The 19439-nt window shown below is 40.1% G+C and overlaps 2 protein-coding genes across 14 annotated transcripts in view; both read right to left on the bottom strand.

The window, feature by feature from the left end:
• LOC106966574 (pro-neuregulin-1, membrane-bound isoform) overlaps positions 1-19439 on the bottom strand; it is a 222131-nt gene that overhangs the window by 111281 nt on the left and 91411 nt on the right. For 5 of the 13 annotated variants that reach the window (XM_027077335.2, XM_027077334.2, XM_053216386.1 and 2 more), the window contains exon 1: positions 11440-12097. The exons of the other annotated variants lie outside the window; for them this stretch is intronic. In XM_027077335.2, coding sequence (XP_026933136.2) covers positions 11440-12097 — 658 coding nt within the window. Of the gene's footprint in view, positions 1-11439; positions 12098-19439 lie in introns of those variants that run through there. 13 annotated transcript variants of the gene reach the window in all.
• On the bottom strand, positions 12411-17408 carry LOC128314365 (uncharacterized). Its single transcript, XM_053216394.1, has one exon. The coding sequence runs from the start codon at positions 12616-12618 to the stop codon at positions 12430-12432; it is 189 nt and encodes a 62-aa protein (XP_053072369.1). The 5' UTR covers positions 12619-17408; the 3' UTR covers positions 12411-12429.

The following is a 19439-nucleotide window of genomic DNA, read 5'->3' as shown; positions in this document are numbered from 1 at the left end:
AACTGATTTGATCCTCACAAAAACCCACGAGCTAGGTACAATTATTGCCACCATTTCACATACAAGGCAACCGGGACACAGACAGTCTATATAACTTGTACTGTCACACAGCCACACACAGAGCTTGGATTCAAACTCACACAATCGGGATCCAGTGTGTGTTCTTAATCACTACACTATCACGAAATAAAATTCCTTGTAGCCTGAAGTCTCTTACTCCCCATGATGTGAACTTTTCAGGAGAATGTATATGTTGCTATATATGTGCTACATATACAAGCTTTGCAAATCATACAGTAAGATGCCCAGAATCATGTTTCCATAAACTCTGTAACGACTGCAGTCTATATTAAATTCCTCCAAGTTAAGATTTCAGAAAGTAAGGTGTGGTTTCAAATCATTTTCTTTCTTCCTGTGTTGCCGTAAGCAAGTCACTCTTGGGGTGCCTCAATTTTTATTCCTGACATATGCAAATGGGACACCAGCTTCACATGAAATATTTTTTTTCTAGACATTGTAAAGACCACAAAAATGAACCAGCTATAACTCAGAAACCTTCCAATATAAGTGATAAGCAAGCATCCAAATAAGAACATCATGAGTGTGAATGGGGTAAATACCTTGATGAGGCACAAACAACGTGCTATGGGGCTCTAGAGGAGGGAGGGTCTACATCTGATCTGGAAGGTGAGTCCTGAGGCCTGAGCAGAACTAGGGAAGGTAGAGACTGTGGGAATGGAACATTTTTGGTAGAGGCAATAGAATGTGCAGACTAGAGGATAGAAATAAAATAATATTCCAGGTAGAATCCCAATTGGCTAGGACATGGTCCATACGGTTTGTGGCGGGGAAGGGGCAGCTGGAGTTGGATCCGTAGGAAGCCTGACATCCTGCTATGAGAGGACCTTGGATACCAGAGAAGAATTTATGGGATAATATAAGTGTTTTCTAAATATTGGCTATGGTGAACTCAAGAAATGAAAATGAAGTGAAAGTCATTTCTCTTTTATAAATCATAAGATTTCTCAAATCTATTTTGCAACACATTGACGCTACAGCTTTATAGAGTTCATATGTTCAAAAAGTAATTTCCTATTAGGTATTATAACCAATGTCTAAAGATTACTAACTCCATTCTACATATTATGAGAGGAGTGACAAGTGACCACATAAGAAATCAGAATTAAACTCGGGCCCTCTAAATCTAAGCTCCCAAAGACCCAAGCAGTTACTCTTCCTCTCCATCTGTCATTCACCTGTCATCCCGAACTCTGCTGATACAGAACACAGGAAGAGTCAGGTTTGAGAAGCAACATATATGTCACCAAAGCTTATGTATTTCTCAAGGAGAGAACCTTTCTCAGCGACATTTTACCTTTTATGCAAATGTTTAATCTGCTGGAAACTTGAGTTACAAACCCCACGAGAGATCAGAACTGTGAATTAAAAGAAGTGTGGAAAACTATTTCATTAATATATACCGATTGCAAACCAGCCTGATAGCAGAAAGCATACAATACATAAAAACACCAACATTTTTTGGTTGTGTGTGATCACTGGCAAGAAGTTGAACATTGTTGAGCCTGTTTCTCTGTGCTAAAAGATTTGGTTTCTACTGTCTCTATGAAACCTAATTGTGATTCTGCAATAAGCTAAGACACATTCAAAATATATACCACTCTAAGGTTAGAGTTTCTAATATAACTCAACATGATCTAATAAGATAACATTATTCAAGAAAGTTGTAATATAACCCACTATATCCTCAAGACATAACAGTACCCAACATTGATAAATCCTATTTAATAAGTAGTTGAGATTATTAAAATATTTCAATCCAAAATGGAGAAAATCAATTTTTCATGGTGATAAATCATTAGCTATTTAGAAAACTCAGCAATCCAGAACAACCAATTTCCCAAAGATTTTTCATAAGCCAAAGACTTAATGTACTGATCGCAATGTTTTTATGTATAGTTCACTAAATAGGTGGGTGTTATATAGGTCCTTGACCTGGGCAGGGGTTAATTTTGATATCTCCCTATGGTCATTGAAGTAGAAAGATAAAATGAGTAAAGCAATTATTTTATATAATGTATTTTCTGTTCTCTTTGAAAAATCACAAGAGTTGTGTGATGGGAAAAACTCTAAAAATGCAGCTTGCTTTAAGGATCATAGTGTGAAAAGATCAGAGTTGTAACACTGAATGTTGCCACTAATCATTCTTAAGATTTGCTTTGTAGGCGAGACTTAGCATCATGTAACAATCAATGGTTACTGATTCCTTTTGCTCCCAGAAGAGCAAGCAATTATGACCCAGGAAGCTTCACCAAGGGATTACAAACAAATGCTAACAAGAGTTCAGTTCCACTGTCCTTAGACCATTCCATTTATTTATGGAGCTTTTATTGCATGACACCAACATATTTCATAAAACAAATACTTCCTGTTACTTAGCAAAGGAAGAGGCAACATTGAAAGTCGTCAGGCTAATCATGGTCGAGTCTGCGGTTAAGGTCTCACTTCACTCTCTCCCCCAACTCATCCAGTGAGAAACCACAGGTCTGGGCCATCCGCTCCATAACCTCTGATGCTCTGGGCGGGACACCACCTTCAGAATAGGGTGGGAGAATGGGGACGACCATGCAGTGAGATTAGTGGAAAAGTAATGGCGGGGTTTGAACAGCAGAGTAAAGAGAAAAGTAACCATGGGATAGCAAGTAAGAAAGAAATACAGGGAGAGAAAAGGGAGAAGAACTAGAGAAATAAAATCATATCAACATTTGACATGGACATAGGTACCTAAGTTAAGACTTGAGGATCCTAGTGACACGTGTTTCCTTACTAATTAAGTTTTATTTCTTGTGGCAACTCTCCTTGTCTTCCATGTTGTTCTTATGTTCCTTCCAAGTAGATCTGAATGAATATTTGGACATCTGGCTTACTTTTGAATTATGAGTTTTTATAATAAGATAAGTTATGGAGGAGAGGTGATTTATTTTTTTATTAGAAAATTTCTTGAATATAAAATTCTATACTAACTTTTACTTAAAACAAAGTTCATAAATTTCCCCTTTGGTGAGGATAAACGGCACCTCAAGAAAGATGCTTCAAACACTCAAGTGCTTATCACTGAAGATTTGTGCCGTAAATCAACTCTTGTCACATCATGCATGTTCTTGATGACAAATAGAAGATGTTTTTACCTTGGGATATTTTCCACTATATTTCATCACATTTTCTTGGGTCAGTCAGCTTATTTGCACTGCTCAGTCAGAACAACCTATACCTGGGTAAACTCTGCCCAAGATTGTTATCAAATATTTCCTCCTTAAAAGTGGCTGCCTCATTGCTCTGATATTGATTCAGAGTTCCACTTGTGCAGTTAATCCAATATACTTGAGTTAATAACAATCAAGATGACCAAGCATTAAAGTTTTCACATAATTCTAATTCTACGTAAAGAATAAATGAAAATACATATATTTTGCTAATCACTATACATTTTGTAAATGTAAGGCTCTCATAAATTATAACAAAAAATCAAAGTGCCTTAAGTGCATGTACCCAGAGCAGCACTAATTTTCTTTTTTTTTAGAATTGTGACCAGTAATCCAGCTTATAAAAGTTCATTTGAAAATCACTGTGACAGAATCTCCAGCATATTTTTAAGGTACAATTACTCTCTACTTCTATAACAATATTTTTTTCTTTTTTACTTTTTACAAGCCTCTAGCAATTAAATGTGGAACTAGAATTGTTTTTTTTTCAAACATTGATAACTTTTTCCTCTACACTTTAAAGGTTTTTATTTATCCAATTTTATTAAGTAATCATCAAACCATCTTCCCTTTTATTTGGAATATTATGTGTATATATATATTATGTGTATATATATATGTATATATATATATAAAATTCATACCACATATAGTATTTATATTGTAGATATAGTATCTTTAACCAAATTAAAAGAACTTCTGCATTTGATTTCACTCAAAGATTGTATGTAAATTGTTATTTCCATGGGCTTTGTGAAATGGTGAAAATGGCTTAATTCCTATCTTTTGGGGTCTAGAAATCCCAGTTGGCAACAATGAAGAGTTAGGTGAATGTAATTTTCATTTAGATCAAGGATTCATCCCATGCACTACAGCTAAACCATATAGATTCCTTTTCATTATCTCAATCTTCCCACAGAATGTGCTTCTTTGACAAACACAGTTTTAGTCACCTTTCCCCCCTCTTCCAAGTAACTCCTTATCATTGTACCCAGGAGAAAGCCCATTACATCCTAAATTTTGGACATTACCCTAAGAATAATTATATATTCCAGCCAATTTGGGGGGAAAATCACTCTTTTTATGGTACTAGGATTCAAGAAATTGTAAAGTTCTATTATCAGTCTAATAGAAACCAAATTAATTTACCTTTTAAGACTACCTATAATTTATTCCTAAGAATGTTAACACTCATGAGTATATGTGTATATGAACCCTGACAGAGAGGAAGAAGAAGAAAGAAGTTAATAATTCTTAAGCTTTGTACTCCTATGAGGTATTTTCCTTACATACAGTAACTTATCTTGTCCTTCACACAATCTCATAAGAGTTGTATTAATATCCCCATTTGTTTAGATGTAAATTCTAAATCTCAAGTCATGAAGTGATTTGCTCAAGGTCATATGGCTTCTAAGTGGTACAGCTGGGACTTGATGTCAAGTTTCCAGTACAATTTCCACTTCACCATGATGCCTCTTCCTCTCTTAGTTCTAAGTTTTTCATGAGCTTCCCCAAACTCCTAAACTCATTCTCCAAAGTGTTACAAAACCACTTTGTCAAGACCAAAGGAAGAAAAGAACAAAGAATCAAAAGTAGAATGAGGGGGAAAAAATTGGTACTGGTTTCATATTTGGTATGGTTTAGTCCTAGGACTTGGGTGTTACCCAACATCTCATTTAATCCCCTAAACAGGTCCAAGGGATGCATAGTGCTATCCTCAAATACAAATGAGGAAACAGATTCAGAGGGATGATCTACCTTGCTCCAGGCCATAAGAAAGACAGGTATGATTAAAATTCAGGTCTGCCCAACTGGTAAGCTAATGCCCCGGGACAAGAGACTTGAGACAATCCAAGATGTAAGAGGCCTGAGAGATAAATATATCTAATAATCTGCTTGGAACATGAATCTCCCTCAAATGTGTCACTGTTTAAATATTTCCATGAAGAAGAAACTTTCTTTCCAAATACATATTTTATTTGGAATAACTTTGATTATAAAAAAGTTCTCCTGTACACCACATTGTTGGGAAAGGTATGCCCATCCAACCTCTGCTCAAGAGGGGTGTCCTACACTGATCAAAATTGTACATGTAGAATGGTCTTTTCTAAAGAGGAAGTCTGCAATGGAGTGAGAGAAATTACTCATTAGGACTTACATGATAAACAGGAAAAGCAAAGTCATTGAGAGGAAGATAATACATGTACTGTTTGCATATAAATGCCGAAGGCAGTTTGGAAAAGAAAAGGAAGGTGTAGTGAAAACCGGGAGGATTCCAGTTTCCTCTCAGCACTCATATAATTAGCTGGAGTGACCTTGGTCACTTCACTTTTGCAGATCTGAATTCCTCACTTCGGGAGTGACTCAGATAATTTTTACATATGTTCGACATATAAAATTCTATGATTATAGAATATCAATTATATTATTTGGAAACAACCCTTGAGTGCTTACAAACACACACACACACACACACACACACACACACACACACTAGTAGATAAAATTCACCTCAGCAAACATGGCAGTGTGGTCTGAGGTGATGAAGATGAACTCTATTCCCGGCTCCTCAATCACTTTTCATGTGAATGGTACACGAACCCAAGTTTTCATTCAGTTTGGGAACCAAACCTTAATGGCAGACGTTAGCCTTTCTCTGGATATTGAAACTAAAAATCCTTGGGAGTGTTTTAATATTCTTTTTCTATAAGCTAAAACAATAAACAGAAAATATGACCAAGAAATAAAACAAAAACATTTATAGCTGTCAGCTTTCTAGAATCTAAAAGTAATTTTATCATATTTACATGTTAGAATTAAGTATAGGGGCTCTCAGTCGGTTAAGTGTCCGACTTCGGCTCAGGTCATGATCTCGCAGTTTGTGGGTTCGAGCCCCGCGTTGGGCTCTGTGCTGACAGCTCAGAGCCTGGAGCCTTTTCGGATTCTGTGTCTCCCTCTCTCTCTGACCCTCCCCCATTCATGCTCTGTCTCTCTCTGTCTCAAAAATAAATAAACGTTAAAAAAAATTACAAAAAAAGGAAGGTGACAAGAAGAAATGCTGAATTCAGAGAGTATATGCAGTGTTAAGTAAAGAAATATCTCAGGTTGATTCAAATTGTCTAACTAGATTCTTAAAATTCATTAGAAGGTAAGTTCTATGAGGACAAGAAATTTTACTGTTTTTCATTGCCATAATGCCAATCTAGAACAGTGCCTGGTGCACAGGAGGTGTTTAATATGTATTTGCTGAATTAAGAAAAAGAAATAACAGAAGAAAATCACTGACATACAAAAATAATAAAAAGGGAAACATGACCAAAAAAGTAGACATGGTATGGTTTACGGCTTAAAAGAAAGCTCAAACAGATGCAGCCGAGAAGTTATATTCTAGTTCTCAGTTTTATTCTTGTGCCTCAGTGAAGCTTCTAGCTTAACCTTAGACAAGTCATAACTTTTTTATGCCTCAGTTTCTCAATCTACACAATCTCTCTCTCTCTTTACACTTTAAAAGGATCCTATGAGGTGACAGTAAAAGGAAAAGGGAAGAAGGAAGAACAAAGATACATGGTTTGGGACACAACGACTTTCTGGGAATGCAGAACTGCTGATTTGTACACACATGTAAAAGTCAGAGAGAGACCGATATGAATCATACTAAGGAAAAGAAGAGGGGGCAATAAAGAAGAGGGACAAAATTTTGAATGAATTGTGCCAGTCAGAAACCAGGGTATTGTCCTAGAGACGTATTTTTGTATGTGTGTTTGTAACATGTGTAAGTACCACTCAGTTAAAGTGCAATACAATTGTATGTGAAAGAAAAGATCAGTGAATGTTTAATATTTTAGAATGCAATGAAATATTGATAAATGAAGCCAAAGTGGCATACTTAGAAAAATAAGGAAGATTCAAGAGATAATTGGGTAGGTGGGGAGGGAGAGGAAGGAAGATAACCGATTTAGGTATAAAGGAACAAGGAGACACAGAATGGGCAGGGAAGAGGTGAGCCACAGGGCCATCTGCTACATGTCAGCAAAGAGCCCACCCTCGAAAACCCAAGCTGTTTTCGACAGCAAGCTGAACACTGTATGGATGAGCAAATAAACAGGAAAAAGACTACCACTACTGAGAATTTAATAAAAGCAAAACAAGAAGGTGGAAGAAAACTGGATACTATGAACTATACATGCTTGACCAGTGGTCCCACTTGACATACGTCCCTGTTAATTGGGTGCCACTTAAACTATCAGAGTTGCTGTCCAGTTCACACTCTCTGAAACAGGGAAAAGCTGACAGGAGAAAAGAGCCATGTGTGGATTTAAATTCAGGGGGACAAGACATGTCTCTGCTTTCTCCTATTTAGGATTTCACTCAACCTTTCAGCATTTTGCGACTTTTAGTAAAAGAATGTCACTAAATCTTTCAGAACCTGGGTTTCCCCCTCATCAGCAAATTAATAAAATTATTTGGTTTCAGTCGAGGATCTTTCCATTTCTCCCAGTTTTTAATGTCTTAGGCGTTAAGCAAGTTTTGGTTAAAGTGGAGAAAAGTTCTTTGAAATCACCACTCTGAAATCACCGACAAGGAATTGTAGGTTGCAAGGAACCGGATGAATCTATTGGGCTTAAAATAAATGCCATTTTTAAATCGAAGGAAAGAAATCTTTTGGTATATTCAGTTAATCACGCTGAGCTTTTGCAAATGGTAGTGATTCCTATCCTCATTGTGGTAACAATGGTTTGCCATGCAACCCAACACAAAGAGATTTAAGACAAAGCAAAGCAAATTTGGCCTGAGTTGAAAATACTAATACGTTCTTATACTACAGAGTCTGTTGTCAAGCAGGCTCTCCCATCCAGAAATACATTTGCTTCCAAGATGGCACTATAGTTTCCCAGCTACAATTTAATTAATCACCTCTTTTTATAGTAGTCTGAGTTTGCAACCTCTCAGAGTCAGTTTTTTCCATATAAATAGAAGGTAAGAAAAATTTTAAAGCCCAGGCAAAGGAACAAAATTAATAGTTCAAGTAGGGGCCCCAGTGAGAAATAAAAACGTAACTATTATCATGGCAAATAAAGATTGTGGTAGTGGAAAACCACCAATCACACACAGAAAAACTTCAGGATTAAAAAAACACAATGCATATGTATTTTCCAATCCTGTATTAGGTTTCTTAAAGATCTAGATGGATGCATGGATTAGTATTGTGAAAACATGAAATTATATTACCTTATGCAAGAAATACCCATTTGAGAAAACCTGATGCAGCTACTATTCCTTTGGACAATTAAGAATGCTCTGTATTGCCTTTTATTACAATAAAGAATGTTTTAATTTTAAAAAAAGTTCGTGGAAAGGGGAGTAATTCCCCTTTGTATAGAATAACCCTAATACTAGAGGGTAGATTGGTTGGGGAATTACAGAGCAGACACAATTACTAGGATTGTCTCTCTTCCACTCTCTCAGGCTCCAGGATAAAGAAGAATCAATTAGCCCTCAACAGACTATGACCTTGAAGGCTACAGCTCTGTGCATAATATGCTGAATATGCTGAGGCAGATAGAACGGGGAGAGTTACGTCCTGAAACCACCAAAGAGCATGTTTCAGATACGATAACGTCATGTTAAGATTATACCATCACAGCTGAGTTCATGTCAAAAACATGCATGACAGAAGGATAGGTCTGGTTCTTCCTGTGACGAAGCAGTACTTTCTTAGTTGAAGAGAAAAAAAGTGAATGAGGTCACAAATGACAGTCTAATTCCAAGCTCTTTTGTGTGTGTGTGGTTTTTTGGGTTTTTTTAGTCAATGGTTACAAGCTTTTTAAAACAACAAAAGCAACCACTTACGAGTGTCTGAAAACAAAGCTTCCTGGACCACCCCCCGCCCCCCAGTCCCCCTGTGCAAAAACCAGACTCATAAATTTTTAGGATACTCATGCTTTTGCTGTTGTTTTCAGGCACTAGGCTAAAACATTAACACCGAGTTTCCCATACAGAAAGCCTTATAGGTGGCAAAGTGTTAAGCACCGTCTACCCCTAACTTTTCAGGAGAAAACTACTTCCCATACTGCTTTTCCTGGCTTATCTCCGATGCATTTCAGAGTGCTGCAGCTGTGTCTCTGGCCAGAACTGGCCACCGTGATGCTTTTAGGCAGCAGTAAATCTTTGCCACTCAATGCAAATGCCAGAAAATCAATGCCCTGGCTTGAAAACCGAGAGAAGAGAAACTATATGGAATCTGTACCCTCTTAAAACACTTAGTAGAAGAATTTACCTGAAAAAATAATTTCTCAAAAAGTCACTACATACTTTGTGACATGGTCCTAAACCAGAAAAAGGGACTACATGGTTCTCTGCTTCCTGCCCCCCGCCCCCCAAAAAGATGACAAAATTATGGAGTTTACCAAAGCAGTTTTTTGTTTGTTTGTTTTTTCTTCATAGGGTCCTCTTTCTTTTTCTGGAAAACTAAACCTGTCCAGGCACATTTTAATTAAAGCCAAGTTTCAAACGATAAAGACAAAGAAGTAACCTTGTCTTCATGGGGACTGTTGCTTCTCTTTGCAGGATCTGTACTTGCTTTTTATAGCCTGTCATTTCATCTGGGTATTATTTCCTGGTCACTTTGCCAGGTGGGAAGAGGCGGTGAATGCAGTGATGTCTGTCAGACCTTTAATGATGCTTCAGGGATTTGATAAAGACACAGAGCAGTGTCTGCAGAAAGGAGGTTCTTTACTAATTACACCTGAAAAACAAGCCTCTCTCTCTCTTCTTCTTCTTTTTTTAAATCTTTGCCAGCAGTTTCTGCTGTGTGTGAAATGAAATGATCTTGAATCACAAGCAGATCAAGTTTTCTGTGTTTCTATACCACACGGCTCTACCCCACACAGAACATCATGTCCGGAAAAGACATTCTTTATTCTTCCTTACCACCCAGAGGGGAACCGAAGGGGTGAGGATTTCATCGCAGAACCCTTGACCTCAACTCTTAAGAGATTTTACACACGTTATTAAGGACTGGATTCTCTTGTCTTTTACTTTATTCCACGAAGGACATATTCAGTCTGTGGTAAAAAGTGGCAGAAGGCAGAGAAAAAAAAAATAAATCAGAAACATTTATAAAAAGAAGCCAGAGGCCACTCCTCCCTTCTCTACTGATGTGGGGAGCAACCTGACTAGTCATGGTTTCTGCCTTGTCAACTTTCCATTGTAAAGCATTGCAGTGACCTAGTACGAACAGCAGCACATTGTTCTGCATCGTTTTAAGAGCGTGGGCTCTCTTCACTCACAGGTTATTAAACTGCACTGCTCCGGTCTGACGGGCAAAAAAAGACACGTCTGAAAAAAAAAAACGATGTACCTTACTAATGGATCTTGTACTTTTTAATGACTGCCAAGGAAGCTATTTAAACATTTGATTACAGAAGACAAAACTAATTTGGGGAAATCCTTTCATGCGGCATCGTACTGCGCCCTGAATAAAATAAAGCTGTCCCTCGTAAGTGCTCGGTAGCCGAAACTACAATCTGGGCAGGACGGCAATCGCCTGCCACTGGTGAGGGGTGAGCACTGTAAATGCGCTATCAGCAAGAACCAATTAAGACAGAAACGTGGTGAGAGCAGAGAGCAGTTAAGGGAGCAGGAAGAAGGCATGGAGGCAGATAACAGGCAGTGTGGGACCACTGCGTGGCAGAGGGCACCCGAAAGGTGAGGAGAGGTGATGGAAATCCACACGGGAGAAAGACAGACACAGAACCACACTCGCTGCTCTATGGAAGTCACATTTATAGTTTTGTTTTGTTTTGTTTTAAAAAGGATGCTCTGTCTGATGTGTTCATTTTTAAAAGTGTTAGAAATCAACTGAATTGCAATTAAATTCAAGCATGACTCCCAGATGCTGAAGTTTTGGGTCCCCCACCCCAGACCGAATAGGCTGGCTGGAGGGAACACTGTTTCATACCAGCAGTTTGCAAGATCGTTTTACTCATCTCTTCAACGCCACCCCAAGCGCTCCAGTCACATGATGTGCTTAAACAAAACCATGCAATTAAAATAGAAGAAGACAAGGAAACAGCTCCATGCTCAAGAGAACGCCTTTTAGCGCCTCAAGCCCACCCCTTTCCATGATTCATCATCATCTCTCTCTCTCTCTACTTACAAAGTTTAGGAGCAGTTTGGAGATTAGTTTCTGTTGTTTGTGGCTGAGTTGCTGACTTGGGTGTTCTCACCTCAGGGTTCCGAGTGGGGAAAGGGAAGGATGCTGCAGTGGACGGCAGGAAAGAAAAAGCAAAAATACGATTCTTCGGGGTCGGGACCGCTGAAGGTTCAGAGGACACAACGGCATTGTCAACTTGCACTGTAACTTGAACCTCAGTTTCAGATTGAGCCCTAGAGACAGGTGAAGTGTATGCCTCAGATGCTACCCACACAGCTGAGGCAGCGGTTGGATCCAGAGAAATAATAGGGTCCTGGCCTAACCCCCCAGGGTCAAGGTGAGTAGGAGAGTCATACTCAAATATCTTGTCCACAAATACCCACTTGAGGCCAGCAATGCAGAGGCAGAGGCTGACTAGGCAAGCCAGAATGGGGACAATGCAGATTTTCTCCGAGTTGAGGCAACCTCTCAGGCGCTCAGCTTCCAGGCAGACACAGCAGGGAGCTGCCAGGCCCATGAGTCCGGAGGTTCGCCCATCTTCAGTCTGGGTCTCTGGCATGTCTTCTGCTGCCGGAAGCCCGTCAAGAGATGGGTCTGCACTCAGCTGAGTGGAGGACCTCTCGGCTGCTCCCTCGGACATGTCTGGGGAATAAATCTCCATCGGCTCACCTCCAGAAGGCCTGGCCTCTCTCACGGTCCATTACCATGCAGAGCTCCCCCCAACCAAATGAGACAGCATCTTACAGGGGGAAATCGATAAGTCTTCCAAGTCCAAGGCCATTATCAAAAGCAAGAGGAGTTCAGGAGGGAGGAAGGAAAAAAAAGCCTCTAGCAACTACCAAATGAAAGTATACTGTAATTCTTTACTGCTGTTTCCGGGTTACTTTTGCAGTTCTTTCAAATGCTTCTCCAAACCATCCCGGCTGGTCAAGAGGGTCGGGGGGGCCGGGGGGGGGGGGAGGCAAAATAGAAACCGAGCTGATCGTTGGTCAGTTAAGTAAACCAGTAGCCCAAACTGAAAGGCATGTTTCTCACCTCGAGCATCTGAAGCTGGTGTCTGCTTAGATGGAGAAAACAACTGTCATGCAGGAGAAGTAAAAGCAAAAGCAGGACCAGAGGTGGCGGCGGAGGCGGCAGCAGCGGCGGCGGCAGGAGAGGCAGCAGTGAGAGTAGCAACAGCATCCTGTTGTGTTAACGCGAAGGCTGAAAGAGGCTGAATCATTACACAGCAGCAGGTGCCTGCCCCGGGAGCATCACTGCAAACAGTATCATCACACAGGGATCCGAAGAGAAGAGTGCGGCCCGGAGGGGCGGTGACTCCCCTCCCCGCTCTGCCTCCGCCCCCACCCCCCCAACCACTCCTCTTTGTCCTTCTTGAGCGCTCATTCACTTTCTTCCCCCGCAGCTCTGCCCGGCTTCATAGTCTCTTTCTCTTCCTTTCCCCTCCTCATCCAAAGACGTTCTGTCTCTCTGTCTCTCTCTTTTTCCTCCCTCCTCCCTCTGTCCGCACTCCAGAGCTGCTGGCTGGTCTGAGTAAAATCAGTATACCCAGCGACGCAGGACTGCCAGTGACTTCCTATTTTATCCAATTAGAAGGAATAAAGGCCATCAAATCAAAGAGAAGCAGGCAGGCACCAGTTAAGCTCAGTCCCCATGGCCCCCACCCCTTTTCTTCCCTTTCTCTTTTTCTCTCCACAAAAGCAGCCCCAGTTTTCCACCCCCACCTTGCTTGCTTCTGGTCTTGCCGGCTCTCTTTCCTTCACCCACTGTGGGGTCAGAAAAAGCCAGCGATCGATGCTAGCAATCTAACAAAGCTGGGATGGGGCGGGGGATGTAGGTGGGACCTTATGGGTTGGACCTGAGGCTTGGCAAAGTCTGATATCTGATTCCTCCCTAGAGAGGTAAGCTTTTCAACAGCAATTTCTCCTTGCCTGCCGCTGAGAGATAGCATTCCTTCCCCTGCCCTCTAATAAGTTTTGTTCACCAAGAGGACTGTTATTACCTGATTTTCAACCAACAGTCAGAACGTGTTTTTTTCGAACCTTGGACAGCTCTGCCTTCAGCCCTTTTGGCGAAGATTGTGTAAGACTGCAATGCCCAGGGTAAAGTGCTGAGCCTATGCTGAAGGAGGGGTGGGAGGGAAGGGGAGAGGAGTTCATGGATCCCCACTCCGGTCCCATTTGAATTTCCGTTTCCTCTTTCCACCCACAGCAGTCCTAGACTAATGTCAAGCTAATAAGAAACACTGGTAAATAGCGCTATGAAGGGAGCAAAAGGCTACCACTTTGTTTTGAAATTAGCCTTCACGGTGACTCCACACTGCAGAGGTCTGAATTCCCCAGGAGCCGTAATATATACCACATGTCCTCCGCTAGAACCACACTGCAAGTATTAAGAAGAGTTTTCCATAAGAGCATGCCTTTGGGTTAGGTCTCAGTAGCTTTACCTTACAGATAGTTTCAATGCTGCTTTTGCCCCCCTTTTAAAACAGCAGCCGTTAAAAGACTGGAAGAAATGCCGTCTTTAACAGACAGCACGGGGTTCCCTGAACCTCCCTCCTGTTCTTGCACTGTATGCATCTGAGCCCTTAGTCCATGCTTTACCATGACTGGACACCCAAATGGTTTCCAAGGAACCATTCTGCTCACCTATGTCAATGGGCGTCTTAAAAGCTCTCTCTAAATCTATACTACATAGCCATCATATGAGTCCCAGCAGCAATAAATTTAGAGCTCAAGTCCTGAGAAATTCTGCTTTAAGCACATTAAATTTTGTATAACACAATCTCCACCGCTTTGAAATAGTTTTAAGCTTTAAGTGGGCAAGCGAGAAGACTATTATCACATCAAAATAAAATCGGTCCATAATTATAAGTGATTTAAAGGATATTAACTCTCAAAACGTGTTTGCAGTACTATAACTAACAACAACGACAAAAGCCTGAACCAATTGGCCTAACTGCGATTATGACTGTGACAAGCTGATGGGCAAAATGACTTATCCTCCACATAACCTGCACTTATATACCAGTAACCAATATTTTAAAACAAGAATAGTTAAAGTAAGATCCTGTGCCTAACTTTCTGGCTTTGGCCATTTGATTTTAAAGCAGTGAGAGTTTTCTGAAAGATTTTAGCAACGGACATGATATTTCATATCATGGAAAATCTATGGGGAAGCCTTTACAGTATTCACACTGAGAGGTATTCACATTTTGATTGTCAACATTCACGTGAATGTTCAGAACCGATATAAGCAAGTAAGTGTTTACACTAAATTAGGGTAATTTGTAATTACTTTAGAGATTACCCCGTTTAAATACACGGTACCTAACTCCTCACTTTTGCCCCAAACCAATACCACACTCCAATATAATACATTGGCACTTCATTCACAATTATCATCTCAGTTTCAAAATTAAAAATGGGGTTCCAGCAGCCCAAGCCAGGCAGGTAAGAGAAGATGCCAAGAATGGTAACCCAGAGTGAAGAAAAGTGGTCCTCAGCTTACACCAATAACAACTACCCACTTCACCTTAATCACCGAGAACAAACATATTCCGCCGACAAAGAAATTACTGGGCGCTGCTCTAATTGTCATCTTAAAGACCCTTAGAAAGGAAAACAACGTATCACACAAAGGCTAGAACAAAACAGCAGAAACAAAATCCTGTGGGCTGCCACAGCTGCCTTTTCCCCGGGGCTATTCAAATCTGTGGATGTGTACGTGTCCTCCCTGGAGATGTATTCCATGAGCCCTGTGGCACCTCAAAGCTAAGATCAGCTTGCACAACGCCAGCATCCTGTAGAGTTCTTTCCCACCAAATCAGAAGGTGAATGTAATTGAGGAAAGGGGGTTGAGGACATAAAGAAAAAAAAAAAAGAGAGAGAGAATTCTTCATGAGTTCTCCCCTTGAGAGTAGGAACCAAAAGTTGCCCTTATCCCTTAACCAAATCCCCTATGGAAATAAAGAAGTGAGAAAGGGTGCTATGGATGGGTAAGGGATCGAAATTTCCTTTGGATGAAACATGCCTGTCTGTAGGAAGAATTGCAAGGATATGTCGCGTTAACCCTCTAGACTCTACCCCAATAAAGCCCAGGAACACCCACATCTCTGCATCCCCTTAAAAAAATGAAAAAGAGCAGATTTTTGCTACCTTTCAAAAACCACATTACCACCTCCTTCATCACAACAACAGCTACATTTAAGGAGCTCTGCCTTTGTGCCAGGCACTGAGCTAGGTTCTTAACATATATTATTTCTTGTCTTCACTAATCCCGTACAGTACGTATCATCTTCGAAATAGAGAACTACTCAGGCAGCTTAGGTAACTTAGCCACGGACGTAAAGCTATTAAGTGATAGGGCCAAGATTTGAACAAAAGTCTGACTCATGCTGTTTCTGCTGAAAAATACCACTTTTCTTTTTAATCACAATAATGCATCTCAATATGTATTGCTTACCCATCACTTCAATGGGAGAATAAACGGACCAGAAAGTGTAATAATGAAAAAGGCTCAGTACCTTAATGTGGTTTGTAAACAAACTTACAGGTGCCTAGTTTCCAACATAAGAGCTTTCCGAAATTTTGCCTAGTGATATCCAGAACTTGTAAGGATTAAGCATAGGCTATTTAGGGGTGCCTGGGTGGCTTACTCGGTGAAACAGCCAACTCTCGGTTTCAGCTCAGGTCATGCATGATCTTGTGGTTTGTGAGTTTGAGCCCTGCATCAGGCTCTGTGCTGTCACTGCGAGCCTGCTTGGGATTCTCTCTCTCCTTCCCTCCTGCACTCTTTCAATTTCTGTCTCAAAATAAACAAAACAAACAAACAAAAAGCATAGGCTAATTAAATGCTACCTATTTATAATTTCAATTGAAGGAGATCTTCCACAGTCTCAGTTCCGGAATTTTCTCTGGAAAGCTTTTCAATTATATGCTTCTGTGAAACAAATTGCCCTGAAATAGCTTAAAGCAATCACTGCTGTATTCTGTCTCCCTAGTCTGCGGGTTGACTGGGTTCGGCTGAGTGGTTCTTCTGCTGCATTTGATGTCAGCCGGGGCTGCAATCAGCTAGGATACAACTGAGCTGAAACACTGAGGATGGCACTCACGTGACGGGGAGTCGATGCCAGGTGTCAGCTGGGAGCTCGGCAGGGACTGTGGAAGGGTGCACCAACATGTGGCCTCTCTGTGAAGCTTGGGCTTCTCACAGCATGGCTGGGTTCTGAGCAGAAGCATCCCAAGAGGGAAGAAGCCCAAGCCGCCAGCCCTCCTGAGCCTTGAATGTGGAGGCTGCATGGGTCATTTCCATTGCATCCTACTGGTTAAGCCGTCACAGCACCAGCTGACATTCAAGAACTGGGGAAATAGGTCTTGACTGGGGACAGTGACAAAGAACTTGCAGCCATTATTAATCCACCGCAGAAGATAAGGAAGTAAATGTTAGTAAGTCGACCTGGGTCAGGAGGGGACAGTAATACAGAACGGGATTTGGCAGAACAATATCAAAATACACTTGTATTTCTGATCCATTTTCACACTATTCCAGCTTCTGTCTAAGCTTGCTTCAATGAAGAAAAAAAATCCTATTATATCATCAAATGTATTCAAATTCCTCTGCTACTTCAATTCAAGCTAGGTTATTGGGTGCAGCATTTATTTTAGTTATTTTATTATCAGAAGTATTTAGCTCAGCTCCAGCAGATGAAAGAGGATGGCAAATGCCAGTTCGTTTTTGACCATATAACCCAAACTTATTCTCTCTTTTACAGTTTTTTTTTTCCCCTGTATTTTGACTCTTTCTATCTCTGAAAAAGCTTATTCTTGCTCCTAAATTTTAGGGCTAAAAAAGTAGAGTTTACTTTGTGGTATCTCCAAATTACAGTCACCGGAGAGGACTACAGATAAAACATAATGATTTATGTATTTGCTAATGAATTATGAAATCACATTTTAAAAAAAATTTTTAAATGTTTATTTTTGAGAGAGAGAGAGAGAGAGAGAGAGAGAGAGAGTGAGTGCAGGCACATGAGTGGAGGAGGGGCAGAGAGAGAGGGAGACACACAGAAATCTGAAGCAGGCTCCAGGCTCCCAGCTGTCAGCACAGAGCCTGACACGGGGCTTGAACTCAGGAACCGCAAGATCGTGACCTGAGCTGAAGTTGGATACCTAACTGACTGAGCTATTCAGGTACCCCTGAAATCACAGTTTTCATAAGAAAGCTTCATGTTCCAAAGGTGACCTTTAAAACTCACTTCTTTCCATGAGAGGACAAAGCACTCAAATGCATCTGTCAGCCTCTTCCCACTCATTTCAAAGTCACTCGCCAAGTGGCTGCAGCTACTCCACAGAGCCTTCCATGCTTCCACGTCATGGACCCAGCACTTCCTTATCTGTACCACCTACTGGGGCACATCTTCACAGTCTGTTCTATTATTTAACTATGTCATGTATATAGGACTAAAGAATTCAATTTCTTTGAAGACCAGGTCTCTCACTATCTGGCTTCCATTCAGTACATAATTTTGTTTGGTTTTATTTTTAATTGAAATTGAATTATACAGATAATGGCACCTCTAATAAACTAGCAAGCTTTTTCATTCTACCCTCTAAACTCTTGTACATTTTTTCAGATCTTTGAGTGTCCAGAACAGGCACATCCTTATCAAATTTTTCTGATTGTTCCTAAAAATGCCTCTTGTGAATTTATCTTATTCTAGGGAAACTCCATTACCACAACTATACTTAACTCTTCACCACCACAGATCCTTTCAGTGGATGGAAAGCTGGGAATAAACTAAATTTTAACTGTTTTTCCTGTAATTCTTTTCTCTTCAACTCAACAGAAACGTTCTCTGAGGGCAAACCAAATCCATGTACTATCTGATGTTCTTTTACATTATTGTATTATATATACATATGTATATATATATACACATACACAAACATATATAATGTAGATGTTCTTCTACCTTATTCATAAATGCTAAATATGAAACTCATTCTACCTTCCTGGGCAGGTATTATCTCCCCACTTTGTAGGTGAGTGCAGACTCATTATACTTTACTCTCACCCAGTGAAAATTTTCTCAGAGAAGACAACTTAATTTTAAGAATTATTTTGTGAGATGCTGTATCAAACATTTGATATGGACTGTGGGTCTGTGTTTTCATTTTTTTAAATGTTTATTTATTTATTTTGAGAGAGAGACAGAGAGCTTGAGTGGAAGAGGGACAGAGAGAGACACACACAGAATTTGAAGCAGGCTGTAGACTTTGAGTTGTCAGCACAGAGCCCGACGCAGGGCTCAAACCCGTGAATTGAGAGATCATGACCTGAGCTGAAGTCAGATGCTTAATCAACTGAGCCACACAGACACCCCTCTGCGTTCTTGTTTTGTAATGAGATGATCATATCATTCTGGCATATTTTGTTCTTTATGAGTTTAGATCCTCCCTAGCTCAAGATATAGTACATGCCTCAAAGATGAGGATGTGAAAATTTTATATAGAAAGGTTATCTTTATTAAATATGATACTTATAATAAGTTTTCTTTACTTTGAGAGGGACTATGAATTTCTCACTCCCTGTAAGTAAAATCATTAGTCATATACAAACACAGTTTATTTTATTTTTAGTTTTACAAGTCACCGTTCTTGTAAAATTACACTGGACATGTTCTGGAAGTAGAGGAGATGGTTGCACAACGTTGAGATAAATACTAATGAATTGCTCACATTAAAATAGTCAGTTTTATGTTATGTGAATTCCAACTCAGTAAAAAAGATAAAAATAAAAAGACTCTGGACACTCATCATGGTTTCAACTTTTCCAACATTTAATTTTAAAAGGAAATGATGTTCTATCTGACCAGTGTTACTAGTGGACTACACTAAAATAATGAGACTTTGGTACGTTTAGGTTGCCCTTTCTTCTACAAAATCTCAGTAGATCACATGGCATTAAATCTTTGACAGTTATTAATTAACTATGAACTCTGA

This window comes from Acinonyx jubatus, chromosome B1, assembly GCF_027475565.1.
Source record: "Acinonyx jubatus isolate Ajub_Pintada_27869175 chromosome B1, VMU_Ajub_asm_v1.0, whole genome shotgun sequence".
Lineage (NCBI taxonomy): Eukaryota > Metazoa > Chordata > Mammalia > Carnivora > Felidae > Acinonyx > Acinonyx jubatus.
The sequence above is the reverse complement of the archived record's forward strand: the minus strand, read 5'-3'. Positions and strand labels throughout refer to the sequence as shown.